The sequence below is a fragment of the Rattus norvegicus genome, chromosome 1, assembly GCF_036323735.1.
Source record: "Rattus norvegicus strain BN/NHsdMcwi chromosome 1, GRCr8, whole genome shotgun sequence".
NCBI lineage: Eukaryota > Metazoa > Chordata > Mammalia > Rodentia > Muridae > Rattus > Rattus norvegicus.
Window position 1 is genome coordinate 154,334,767 of NC_086019.1, and position 14,379 is coordinate 154,349,145.

The 14,379-nt window shown below is 39.0% G+C and overlaps 1 protein-coding gene across 12 annotated transcripts in view; it reads left to right on the top strand.

Annotated features, from left to right (window-relative positions):
* The window catches only part of Dlg2 (discs large MAGUK scaffold protein 2), a 2,051,694-nt gene that overhangs the window by 470,222 nt on the left and 1,567,093 nt on the right, over positions 1 to 14,379 (top strand). For 3 of the 12 annotated variants that reach the window (XM_017589651.3, XM_063272690.1, XM_063272693.1), the window contains exon 1: positions 2,666 to 3,221. The exons of 8 other annotated variants lie outside the window; for them this stretch is intronic. In XM_017589651.3, coding sequence (XP_017445140.1) covers positions 3,192 to 3,221 — 30 coding nt within the window. In that variant the 5' untranslated portion in view covers positions 2,666 to 3,191. Of the gene's footprint in view, positions 1 to 2,665; positions 3,222 to 14,379 lie in introns of those variants that run through there. One more of the 12 variants, XM_039089369.2, reaches the window with a different exon arrangement.

The following is a 14,379-nucleotide window of genomic DNA, read 5'->3' on the forward strand; positions in this document are numbered from 1 at the left end:
TGAGTTTGTAAAATGATGGCTCTAAACAACCCTAACAGAATCCCACTGGGTGTGTTTATGAAGCTTATTGTATAAAGCTGTACAAAGTTATTGATCTATACCTTTTTCAAATATAACAGAGGACATGGAATTCTTTTCCCTTCCAAGTCCTAGTTAAGTATCCTGGGCTCCCCTCCAGAAAGCCTTCCTGATTTCTGGGTTAAACGCCTCTGCTTTATGAGTCCAAGACACTGCTCAAATCCTTACTCTAACAGGACTGGAGAGTTTGGCTTGCTTGCTTTTGTTCACTGTGAGTCTACTCATCAGTAATGTCTCGGGTATATTCTTTGGAATGGACATGCCTAGACCAGATGATAGCAAGATAGAATAAAATATAAACAGGAAAACGAACCGCAAGCAGCTCAATTTAATGAATTGTAGAGGCATTAATCTATCACCCATCGAACTAACTGTATGAGCCATGTGAGCGACTTGGGGAGCCTACAGAGGCCCCGACTGATGTTAGACTAGTTGCCCTTCATGCCGTCAGACTCCTGAAGTTCAGATAGTTTTCATCCTGATCCACCACAGTCAGGCTCCCTCACCAGTTTCCCCCAACTCCATTTTCCCCTCCTCTTTTTGAAGACAGGATACACTCCCAAGCTCCCTTTCCTCCACATTCTATCTCACACTTCTGACTATCTCTATTCTAATATGATGAAGAAAGCCCCGGGCTTAAAAATTAAGAGACATGATCTTTATTGTTGGCATGGAAGTTAGCTACACCGTTCTCGGGAAATCAGATAAAATGTGTCTTTTATCAACCTTAAAGAGCTAGGAGGAAACAAATCTCACATCTCCAACATGGACGAGGATAAGAATTGCATACGTAGTAGGTAGGTGATCTGCCTCCGTTGGGCAAGCACTCTGGTACCTAGGGATGCTCAAAGACACACTTTACTCCTCTGAGATAAGCTTAGGTCATACTAAGCTAAATTAGCCACTCTAATGAGCTAACAAATGAGGAGATCAAGACGTAAAATGATACTCCTGGAACCTTTTCCCATTAGTGAACTGTAAGATAGTTACCTAATTGAATAGACCACAGAATGGGTTTTATTTGTATTGCTTAATGTGGAAATCATCTGAAGTTTATTATACCTGTAGGGTAAGAGTTCAGAGAAAACCATTTCTAACCATTAAATATATTTGAGCCACTTTAAAAGACTGTATTGAATTAAAAGTCAGGTGTTTCTTTTCACTCCCCTCCCCCAACACATATCTGATTTGCTATGAACTAAGGAAGAAAAATCTTTAAACGCAGCAGCACTCCCATTTTGGTAGAATAATGACACGTCAGTTCCTGACACACTCATCTATTTAGCAATCGGGAGGTTATTGAGGTTTGAACTTGAATAATTCATGGAAGGTAGGAAGAAGTCTTAAGACTCTTATTGAAAACACACCTTGTTAAAAAAAAGAGGGTTGATAATGAGGACTAAAGAGCCAAAATATCTTGATCAGTAAATTGAAATGTGTGGGTCTATAGACATTTCTTTTCAATGTGGCGGGTGGTCCAGGTGACTATGAATTTTCCTTCTAGTGAAAAGTGTGTGTGTGTGTGTGTGTGTGTGTGTCTGTGTGTGTGTTTGTGTCTGTGTGTGTCTGTGTGTGTGTTTGTGTCTGTGTGTGTGTCTGTGTGTGTGTGTCTGTGTGTGTCTGTGTGTGTGTTTGTGTCTGTGTGTGTCTCTGTGTGTGTGTATGTGTGTGTGTCTCTGTGTGTGTGTATGTGTGTGTGTGTCTGTGTCTGTGTTTGTGTGTGTCTGTGTGTGTCTGTGTGTGTGTGTGTCTGTGTGTGTGTGTGTTTGTGTGTGTGTGTGTGTGTGTGTGTGTGTGTACCCCATTCTTACTGATCCACCAATACTTTCCTGCTCTTTTTGATTCTGGCTTGCTCTTTTCTGTCTCCTCTCTGTCTGCCTCCCCCCACCCCAGTGCTCCCCTTTTCTCTGAGCTCCAGTGTCTTAGGTGGTTTCTTCCTAGGTAGCTAAGATAAGGGGTCGGAGGTGGGGGGAGTGTGGTAAATTTTCCAGAGAGTGATGCTTGTCAGGCACCCCAAGCAGCTTCACTAGGAGAAAGGGAGGGACTTGAGGGAAGGGGAGGGTTAATCATTTGACTGTTGAAATGCTGCAGAAGGGAGCACAAAGCTCCGCCCACGTAATAAGTGCCTATAGACAACCAGGCAGGAGAGAAAAGTTTGGAAACAAGCTCGTTTTCCCCTCTTTTTCTCGAAATGGAGAACTTTTGTAAACACGCTGGAGCTTCCTCCCACCCGGATTTTATAATACACTTTCTTGTTCAAATACTCGGTTGTTTGCTTACTCGGGTATGCGGTAGACCACACGTAGGGCTGTGCAAGTAAAAGGGGAAACTGAACATTTTCCAAGTCAAGCGTCCAAATCTGCAGCCTCTTGATGTACCTGGCCAGCTTTTCCTTATCCAGCTGTTAGTCATTTGTAAGCAGCCACCCTTGTAATCGCAAGTGAATTCAACTGTGATGTATGCAGCACCGCGTGCACCGTTGCTTTCCCTCACATCCTTCTAGTCATTGAGGCTCTCGGGAATCATGCTCATAATAAATAGCTTTTTATTACCCAAAGCCGCTGTTCTGGCAGCCGAACGACAGTCCTTTGATAGATGGGCCGGGTAGTTTTTTTGTGTTGTGCTTACTCAGAGTTGTTAGCAGCAAAGAGAAGGAAGCAAAAGGGGGGTACTTTGGCAAAGGAAATCTAATGAGTAGAGCGGAGCAGCAGATCAGAATTCAGAAACAAGAGCGAGAGCTGAAGTGTGATTCTCGGGCGCTTGGTCTAACACTCATCTCCAGGATAGAGCAGTGCCGGGCACTCGCGTCAGCCCTGCTGCCCTTCTCGGAATCTGCTAAGAGATGATGCAGCCTTGGGAGCCCAGCAAGCCACCAGGAAGTTTTGCCGGATCTGATTCCTAGGGGATTTTCTCGTGCCTAGGAGAATCCTGCTTGTATTGAGCTGTATGGAGGAGGGCTCGAGTTTCCCATGAGGGGCCCCCCTTGGAAAAGCCTTCTGTGCAGAATCCAGGCTCTGCTTCTCTCAGTGTGCTATTTACCCAAAGGCTTTTCCTCACCTTGGCTGATTTGCTGGTGTGATTTCCATGCACTGAGTCCTGTGTAGGGATCCAGGATGGATTGCCTGTGCATTGTCACCACAAAGGTAGGCTAGGAAACACAGCTGTTTCGTGCAGCATTTTTTTTTATCTATTATTATTCCGGTCCTGTAATTAAACAGCTCTGTTAGATGCTGCCAGTCCATAAGATAAAATGATTAGTGTAATTTACTTTACTGGGCATGCTGTTCCCTAAAAGAGGGTGTGAGGGTCTTGTGTTGCTGTAATTTCAACTTCTTAAAGTGACATTGTGTGTTTGTGCATATGACAGGAGAATATGTCTGTTGGTTTTTCCTTTTTCTTTTTTTCTTTATTGGCAGGTTTTGCCTTTTCATCTATTTATAGCTAGTAATTGAAACATCTCTCATAGTAGTGTAGCTCACACATCGTTTTACCATACCATATCTGGGTCTTTTTTGAGTGGGCTAATTAGCTTTTCATTTAAAAACCATGTCTCCTATGCTTGAAGAAGCCAATCAGCTTTACCGTGGCTTGACATATTGTTCCTGATTGGAGAATTGTGATATTCTGAATTTTGGTGATTTCTTTTAAAGAGGAAAAAAAAAGATTAGGCCTGAGGTAAAACAAACAAGTACAATATTTAATCTTGGATTGAGTCTGTTTTGACCATAATCAAATAAATTATATGTATAATAAGATCCAGAAATGAAAGTAGAACAGGTATCCCTTTTCGTGGATTTATTTACAGAAAATTAAAACTTCCAAATTGATTTTATTCTGTCATCAATTCTAAATAGCATATCAAAAAGCACTTAAATTCCATAATCACTAGTTATTTAGAAAAAAGTTCTTTGTATTTATAAAGCACTAATTAAAAGACACTCATTAGCTTGCTTTTTATTATGCATGAGGGCACACCACAAGTTTATATTAGCGATTTCTTTTAGTATACCACATTCATTAGATACCATTAGTATGAAAAATCAACACTTTAGTACGGAAAACTCAATAAGTGTAGATCTCTCGTACTAGTTCACTAGTCTTAGTTAATTTTGAAGTCACTGATGAAGTTTCATGACGTGTCATATTAAATATTTCCCCCATTACAAACAGAATTCAGAAATTCTTAGGCATCTTCCTTAAAAGTAGTATCTCACGGAAAATTCCACTGATAGTAGTAGATTTAATATTTGAAAATACCTAGTTAGAGTAGTTGGCAGACTTCCAGATCACGTGAAGATTTATTTTACTAAAGTTGCACAGTGTTTCATTTTGGTTTTATTGTAAAGTCAGATAGAGACAAACAAACAACAGCAAAAGCAAACCAAAATGAATGAGAGAACCAAAAAACTGTATGATCTCATGGAGCCCCGGAAGGAGAACATGTGTGTATGTATCCTAAAGTGGGGAACTGGGGTTACTTTTCATGGAAGAGTACTATTAAATACACCAACTATTAAATATCATAAGTATTTGTTACCAAGTCATAATGATTTCAGATGCTGTTAAACACCATAAATACCCATTGGAAAAATTAGGAAACAGATGTTAATTGCAGATCAAAACTGGACATCTTTAACAGTGGAAAAGGTAGTTCAACACTGAGATTCAATTTCAATAACATAACATAAAAGAAAGTACGTTTCCTATATTTAGTTACCAAGGTATTGAGGGCCATAGGTACTGGGACAATGCTATGATCTTAATTTGTCTTAAATGTAGTAAAAGTCATAAATACCAATATTACAGTATTTTCATTCCTCACGCTCATTTATACTCTCAAGGATAAATACTTGAGAAATGTCATTAATTTTAAGAGTTATATTGATACTAAGTTATCTGGTTCATTCTTGAGCGTCATTTCCATTACCTTTAAAGGACAAACATATTGAAACAAAGTTATACTACATTGTTGATTTGGTAAATTGACACAAAAGATTATGACAGAGAATGCTTGGTAGATTATGATTTAGACCACAAATCTGACCCAGTTAACCTACTACCATCTAAACGTTAATACTTCCCCCAAGTTCCCATACATTCGGGATGTCTTGTTCCAAGTGGCCAGGCACCAGGCATACCCTTGCTCCAAGCAGCCAGGAATCAGGAACTTCCTTGCACTAAGTAGCCATGCTGGAGGAATAACTCTTCCTCATATCTTTGCTCTATATTCTTAAGGATAAGCTTTAGAGTAGGATGAGTGAGAAGAAAAATTATGGAATATCTTCTGAGAAAATAACCCTACCATGCATCTCGCTTCACATAAGGGGTTGCTTAGTATGTGAAGGGTCAACTGTGTTTGGACTGATTGACAGACCCTCTCATACTTGAATACTGGTCTTCTAGGCTAGTAGGTCAACTAAGCACCTCAAAACAGGCATTTTGGATACAAAAATCCCAAGGTGTTTTCAGATACTGAAACAGCTAACTTTCATTAAGTGATCAAGTCATTATTTTGATCATCTCTGGCCAGTTCAGATTATATTATTTTTTGTCACAGATAATGCTACCAGGAAAGAAAATCTGAATAGCAGAGTGAGAGTAGCAGAACTCTAGGTAAGATTTGGATCTGAATGTTCATTCTGGACCTAGCTTTGAAAGTTGAGTAGATCACTAAATATCTCTGTTTTAGACTCTATTCATCAGTCTTTGGAAAAGGAGATCTAAGAGATGATGTCATGCTGTTTTGAAAGTGCCTGAGAAATCTTAAGAAAGATTTTGGTACAAGTACAACTTACAGTGGTACTAATGAATCCGTCTACTTCAAGATCATCAGTAAGACAATGAGATTGTCTCTACATTATTAGATGCAATGTAGTGACAAACTACACATTTTGTATGCTGTGATTTCCTAAATATGTTTTGAATAATTTAAATATAATACTGTCTATAGCCAACATATCAGGTATGTTATGTTAGATTTTACTAAGACCAAAGAATGCTATTTGATGATTGGTCAAGAGGATAGTATTTTTAGGAAACGGGCAGAATATTCTGCACAGGAACATGTAGAATTTGAAATAACAGAAGAAAGTGAAACTTTCAAAAATCTAAGTAAATCTGTTCTTTTTTTGACAGTGAGAACCCAGAGAGAGATCATGTAGAAAGAACAGACATAAATGTATGTTAGTGTGTCTCTGGGGGTGCGTCATTCTTTATTTCTGGTCTAGGATTATTATAAAATGTTATCTCTGCAAATGACAGTATTCAAGTTCCTGAAGGATGTTAAAGCAGTTGGGAGTGGAGTATGCCTCCTCCTTATCCCAGGTGTCCATTAACCACAGACACTAAAACATGTTTAAGAAATAATCTAAAAATAAAACTGTAATATGCTGTGTTAAATATCTGCTGTGATTTATTAATAAAGGTGTGATGATGCCATTAATTTTAATGCAGTTAACGGGTTAATGGGCATATGAAATTTGAATAACAGGATAGGAAGTGGAACTGGGCAGTGTAAAGGAAGCTTTTATTGATGTTGTTAAGGCTACATCTGCTCTGCAATATGTCCCTCTCTACCTCTGTCACCTTACAGTCCCTTCCAAGAATTAAAGCGACTAATAAATTTACTTCTAAGAAGAAATAAATGTTGTTTGCTGGACATTGAAAAATAAATTATCAAAGGTAGCATGTTATTATTTATTCCAGCTCTACTAAGAAAATGTACCATGGCATTCTTTTGGAAATGAGCTCAGTCAAAAGTTTCGCAACCGTGGTTAGGCAGGAAGCTAAAATAATTTCTTTATATTTTACCACAGCTTTATGTAGCAAAGATGAAACAAATCACCAAGGCAACAAATGGTTTTCTAAGTGGCCCTGTGTTAGTAGACAAAGCTATTTCTTCATGCAGATGTACAGTTGCATCTGCTCTCCTGCAGTACATCCACCCATTCATTTTTTTCCCTCTCAAGTGTTTACTGAATATCTACTGGGCGGTTGTATATACTAAGGTGTGGGGATTAAATGATCAGTCTCTTCTCACATCATTTGGTGACTGGGGAAACTGTTAGTTTTGAAAGTAAAGTGATATGCAGTGTGGGGGAAGGTGAGTGTGAGTTGTGGTGGAAATGGCCAGGAGCACACTCGACCAAGCCGATGGACTTTTCTGCTGCATGGGTAAGGATCGATGTCAGGAAGGCTTTGAAGGAAGGGTCTACTGTGCTGATGTGTAGAATGCAGGACACAGTGGAAGTCAGTGTGGCTGGAGAGTAAGATATGAGCTTAGAAAATGCAGTCAAACAGAATTTCAGCCACACATACTGTAAGTTGAGATATACATTGTTGTTGAGAAGATAGGAACCACCAACCATTATTTTTAATGGTTCTAAATCTTGACTTTTACAAACTTCTCTCACATTTCCTTCCCCTGGCCTGAGGTTTACCAGTTTGCTGCCACATGTGCCTTTCCCAATCCTTATGCCTCTTTGGTTAACATAATGGCCATCACCTTCACCAACTGAACAACCTTCTCTGAACTGCAGTTCTCTCTAGTTCATAGAACTAGAGCACCTACCGTTTCTCTTTGTTTTGAGGATGCTGATCGTTTTTTTTCTCCATCTTTATTAACTTGGGTATTTCTTATTTACATTTCGATTGTTATTTCCCTTCCCTGTTTCCAGGCCAACATCACCCTAACCCCTCCTCCTTCTCTATAGGCGTTCCCCTCCCCATCCTCCCCCCATTACCGCCCTCGCCCCAACAATCACATTCACTGGTGGTTCAGTCTTGGCAGGACCAAGGGCTTCCCCTTCCACTGGTGCTCTTACTAGGCCATTCATTGCTACCCATGAGGTTGGAGTCCAGGGTCAGTCCATGTATAGTCTTTGGGTAGTGGCTTAGTCCCTGGAAGCTCTGGTTGCTTGGCATTGTTGTTCATATGGGGTCTCAAGCCCCTTCAAGCTCTTTCAGTCCTTTCTCTGATTCCTGCAATGGGAGTCCCGTTCTCAGTTCAGTGGTTTAATGATGGCATTCGCCTATGTATTTGCTGTATTCTGGCTGTGTCTCTCAAGAGAGATCTACATCCGGAGGATGCTGATTGTTAAATAAACAGATTAACCCTTAGCAGCACATGATGCTTTGGATTACTAGCACCATGAATACAATAGCTTACTTTTCCTTTCAGTGTAGTAAGTCACCGAACACCCATGCCAACAGTGTCACTCTGAAGAAGGCTGTATGGTGCCACTCTATGGCCGTCAGGCAGTTGTCCTGGTTCTTATCATACTGCTATTTTATTTTTGACCTAGAACTTGATTTGCTTCTTTTTTGTAATCTTCTCTCACTTTGCCCTATGTTTTATTTTCTAATGATTTTCAAAGTACGTGGATAGGAGAGTATTTTTAAATTTATGCTACTTTTCTTGACCTTCTTTAATCTAATGAACATAAAACAAGGATAGTTCCTGTGATGGAAATAGCTGCTTATTCTGTCCAGATAACTGTTAACCTATCTAAATTTGGTTTAATTTTCAAGTCTTATTCCTTCTCTAAAAAGTACATATTTTCAGTGTACAGTCATTTTTTTTTAATTTCCACCCGTCACAATTAATTATTATGTGTGTATTTGTGTGACTTTCTATTTCTCTCTCTCTCTCTTGACATACCCTATATGAGGTGAGAGGTATTATCTTTGTATATGCAGTGACTGGGACTTGAGAAGACCTGAGTGTTTTACTAAAACTCATTTACTACTCTCATCCAACCAGGAAGGAAGTGTCACATCTCCAAGGTGAGGCCAGTTTACACAAGTAAAATGTTGTCATAGTAGAGGGTCAAACTTAGCTCTTTAATACCTGCCAATCTACTCCCCTTTCTTACCTCCAGGTTCAATCACATCAATATTATTCAGTTAAAACATATTCTCAATGCCATCCTTTGGATTATGTTCCTTTTCAACCTAGATATTCAATTACTTTTAAAAATAACTTTGAAATTCATTTTTGTTTGAACTGCTGATTGTTTGAACTTTTTATTCTTTCTTTAACCTTGGCACATCGATCTATTTGAATGTAGTGGGAACTTTCTCTATTCCTTATGGTGAGACTGCAGGTACACCTGTGCCCTTCGTAATGAATGTCCTCACTTACTTCCTGTTCTCACTCCTATGCTGCAGCCTAGCCATGTGGAAGGCTAACCCACTCTCCTTTAATAAATTGCTCCTCAGGAAGTTCTTACATGCCCATTGTGGGAAAGAAGTAAGTACCCTGACCATAAGGACTTTTTGTATTAATGGAAATGTCTAGGACATGTTAAACAGTGTGTGACTGACAAAATCCACTGCACCTGTAGAACAAAATCCATTGCATCCCTGTGCGTGCCTGAGAGAAGAGAGGCTGGCTATAGCTTTAGCCAGAGGGGGACTGGGCAGAGCAGTTTCCTCTGCACATTTTGTCTAGACCTTTGTATGTATAAAAAATAAACCAGCACTCACTTTTTGTATTTAAATATTAAAAGAACTAGCACTGAAAAAATCCAACTGATGCTTAATTTAAAATTATTTCCAAATATTAGTCTATTTGTACATTTTGCAGCATCTAGTCATAGCCTATTTCAGTAAATGTTTAGAAGTAAAATAAAATCTCATTCTACAAATGATATCATCTGTTGACCAAACTGCAGCAAATCATTTTCCTGACAAAAGACCTCCACGATGCTGTTTCACATGAGCCCTTTTTGATTCTGTGACAAAAAGTCAAAGGTGCCATAAAGAATTATGAGCTTTAAAGGATTGTCCTTTATGTAAACTTTATGTCAATTTAATTTTATGAGACAAGCGTGGGTTTGGAAAGGAGATAAGTATGAATAAAAGTTTCAAACTCAATGATATTTAAACACTTATTGAGACTAAAATTTAAATGTCAATTAACTTCATGACATACAGAAGAATTCGTTTGCATCCTTTCATTACTTATCCTTTATTTCATCTGGATGTTTGCAGATGCTGTTTTCTTAAAGCAGATTACGCATGATTCCAACTGCCTGAGAGATCCGTCTCATTGCATTTGTATATGTCTCACCAAAGGCAATTTTAGAAATGTGCATCATGTCAAGACACAGGAGACAAATATTGTATTTTCTCTGTGAGTTAGGAAACTAAAGTCAGTTCAGTTTATTCTCTCTGACTCTTAGTTTCTAACTTCTTATCAGTATTTTCTCCACTGATTATTGAAATTAGGAAAGTAATATGTTTATCAGTAATTACTCCATAGGAGTATTGTATGGAAACACATTAAGTTTTATCTTTTTGAAATTATATAAAATATGCTCACAGCCAACCATAGACCTGAGTACAGGGTTCCCAGTGGAGGACTTAGGGTTAGGACTGAAGGAGCTGGAGGGGTTTGCAACCCCATAGGAAGAACAACAATATCAACCAACCAGATCCCCCAGAGTTCCCAGGGACTAAACCACCAACCAAAGAGTACATGGAGGGATCCATGGCTCCAGCTGCGTATGTAGCAGAGGATGGGCCTTGTTGGGCTACATGAGGAGAGGCCCTTGGTCCTGTGAAGGTTTGATGCCGCAGTGTAGTGGAATGCCAGGGCAGGGAGGCAGGAGTGGATGGGTAGGAGGAGGAGCAACCTCACAGAAGCAGGGAGAGGGGAAATGGGATAGGGGGGTTCCAGAGGGGAAACATTTGAAATGTAAATAAATAAAATATCCAATTTTAAAAGAATGAAAATGAAAAAACTTTTAAATAAATAAAGGAAGAAAAAGAAAGAAAGAAAGAAAGAAAGAAAGGATGAGAGTAATTGTTGCAAAAAGGAAACACTAGTTTAAATTTGGATTCTTGCTTTTGACACTTTTTTCCTTTAAAAATTGATTATTTTCCCATATAATATATCCTGATTATAGTTTCCCCTCCCTATATTCCTCCTAGTTCCTTTCCCCCCCCTCCCTTCCCCTCTGGATCCACTCTCTTTCTGTCACTAATTAGAAAAGAGCAGGCTTCAACCAAACAAGACATAATATCATATGATTAAGCAAAAACTTTCATATCAAAGTTTGCTATGACAATCTAATAGAAGGAACAGATTCCCAAAGAACAGCCACAAAAATCAGACCTACTCATTTCTACACTTAGGAGTCCCATAAAAATACTAAGCTAATGTCCCATAAAAATACTATGCAGAAGACCTGATATAGATCCATGCAGGCCCTGTGCTTCTTGTTTCGATCTGTGAGTTCATATGCACATTGCTTAGTTCATTCAAAAGGCCTCGGTCTCTTGATGTCCTCTTTGGCTCTTAATATCTTTTTGCTTCCTCTTCCAATGGATTCCTTGAACTCAGGATGGGTGTGGAGGGTTGATGGAGACCTTCAGTCTGAACACACACACACACACACACACACACACACACACACACACACACACACACACACACACACACACACGAGAGAGAGAGAGAGAGAGAGACAGAGAGAGAGAGAGAGAGAGAGAGAGAGAGAGAGAGAGAGAGAGAGAGAGGCTGTGAGTCTCTGCACTCAGCCCCAACTGCTGCCAGGAGAAATGCCAGGAAACATGTGCATAGTATCTAACTGATATGGGTATAGTAGAATATCATTAGGAATCATTTTATTGTTGTTTTTCATTTTTCAGTTGTGTTTGGTTTTACACTAGGGCTATCTGGTCTCTCATTCTTGGTTACCCCAGCAGTGTCAGTTATGGGTTTCTTCTCATGAGTAGCCCTTATGTCTAATCAGACATTGGTTGTCTACCCCGTAATTTATGTGCCACCATTGCCATAGCATATTTTGCAGGCAGGAGAGATAGTAGATCAAAGGTTTTGTGGCTGTGTTGGTGTCCAGGATTTTGGTAGCCTTTTGGTAGTTTGTGGAGTACCTTCTCAGACTACACCCCATGGAGCACACCCAAAGGACGCTCCCTCTTACAAAAGGGCAATTGCTCAACCATGTTCATAACAACTTTATTCATAAGAACCAGAAATTAGAAATAACTTAGAGTCTCTCAATAGAGGAATAGACAAACAAAATGTGATACCTTTATACAGGGAATTATTACTTAACTGTTAAAAATGACATAAAATTTGTGGGCAAATATATAGAATTAGAAAAAAAATCCCGAGTGAGTTAACATAGAGCCAGAAAGACCAATACAATATGTACTCACGTATACATGGATATTAGTCATTAAGTAAATGATAACCAAGCTATAATCCATAGGCCCAGAAAGATTAGGAAAGAGGAAAGGTCTAGGGAGTAAGCATGGATGCCCCTGGGCAAGGGGAAATGGAATATATTTTAAGGGTAAACCAAGGGGCAGGTGGGTTGAAGGAGGAGAGTATGGGGAGAGACAGTGGAATTGAGGAGCAATTCAGGGGTTGTATGAAAACATAGTGCAGTGGAAACTTCCAAGAATTTGTGAAGGTAATCTTAATGAGTATCCTATTCATGGAGTCTCGACTGGCCAACCCTTGAAGCCTCGCAAGGCTTTCAGTGTTGGATCTGAGTTGCGTTCTATTGAGTTGTTGGCTAAGAGGGTCCCGTGAATTCATTTTAATAGCCATTAGTATTAATGCAGGGTGGATAAAATGAGAGCTGTGTCTTTATGTGTTAGAACTAATTTTGTGCTAATCTTAATGACATAAACAAATTGGCCTGACTTGCCTGTGGTCCCTCAGAGAATTGACTGTGGAAGAGTTGGACAGTAATTGTCATGCAGGACTGAATTTATCGTAAAAAGCAGGACAGCGTGATGCATGGCAGTACAACCTTTAGAGTTAGAGTTCTTATGTGGTATAGTAGCTCTTCTGTTTATTATCTCTCCTGTTGGCAAATGTTAATTATTTAACCTTGACATTCTTATTTATTAACTGAAACGGTGCTTCCTGTGTAGTAGCTACACTGATCCATGCGTGCATCTTTGTACTAATTGTTCACATTTTCTGGATGCTCTTCACTGGTATCCACATAATTCTCTTCCTTTTAAGTCTCCAGAATTTCTCAAAGTGGATTACATTAAGCGCAGTATTCCTGTCATCCAAGATAGTTACCAAGTGTACAGTATGTGCCAGCTATTATTCTGAGCTGAGGGGAATAGAGAAGTGAATAGAATAGGCAAACCTGTGTTCTCTTAGAACTTATATAATGGAGCGAAGATATAGACTTTCAGTGAGTACAAAAGGAAGAAACAGAATCTTAACTATAAGAACGTCTGTCCTTGAAGAGGAAGTGAAGTGAAATGTCGAATAATGAATGAGTCGAAAGAAGCAGAAACTATTTTCGACAGGGTAGACAAAGAAATAGACTTTGAGTAAGTTCTGCAGACTTGAAAGGGACAGATGTGTGTGGATAATGGTGAAGGGCATCTCCGAGAAAGTGAACAATTGCTACCAATACATATGTTTGGATTAGTTTACTATTGCAAAAAACCAGCACACAGTAGGAACTGGTGTTTCTGTTCTCTTCCTCCTGCCCCTCCGCTTCCTCCCCGTCCTCTTCCTCCTCCTCCTTATTCTTTTCCATTTCTCTTCTTCTTATTCTTCTTCCTCCTCTTCCTCCTCTTTCTCATCTTCCTCTTCTCATCCCTTTTCTGGGAATCTGACATTTAAGGATCAAAAACAAAACAAAAAAAAATCACCGAGATCAGCAATTCAATTAGCTGATTACTGTTCTACTATCAATTTCTACTTCCAAGTTGAAATGGAAATTTTCTTTGACATTAGTGAATAGACTTTTCAAGGTTTATAGGTCTGTTCTTGAGAGAAAGATACCACATATTTTACCCTTCTCTGCCATTGTGCATTCAAAATTAGTAACAGATTAGAAGCCTAGGACTATAATCCTCATTTTCATTATAATGCTCCTTCCTGCACATACCCATTTTTGAATCCTAATGATTTGATTCTTAAAATGACTTATGTTTTGTGACAGGTTTTGTGACAAATTGGTTTGACATTAAATAAAAAAAAGTCTTAGAATTTGGATTTCTGTAAACACAGCAAGTAAGCCGGAACAACAACTTCTAGGAAAAGCTGTGCTCTCTGTGGCCCTTTAAGCATAAATTATTCTCTTGCCACTTTCTCAGGTGCCATTATTAGAAAAACTAGAGTTGTTCGTCAGTCTTTCCTCTTTAAATTCCAAATAGACTAACTCCTATTTACTCTGTTTTCTTTATCTGTACTTCATTTATTTTCTTACAAGGGTTTGTTTGTGTTCTCCTGTGAATTTCTGCAATAAAATCTGCTTTTTATATTGACCTTCCTATCTTGCATTCTTTACATAT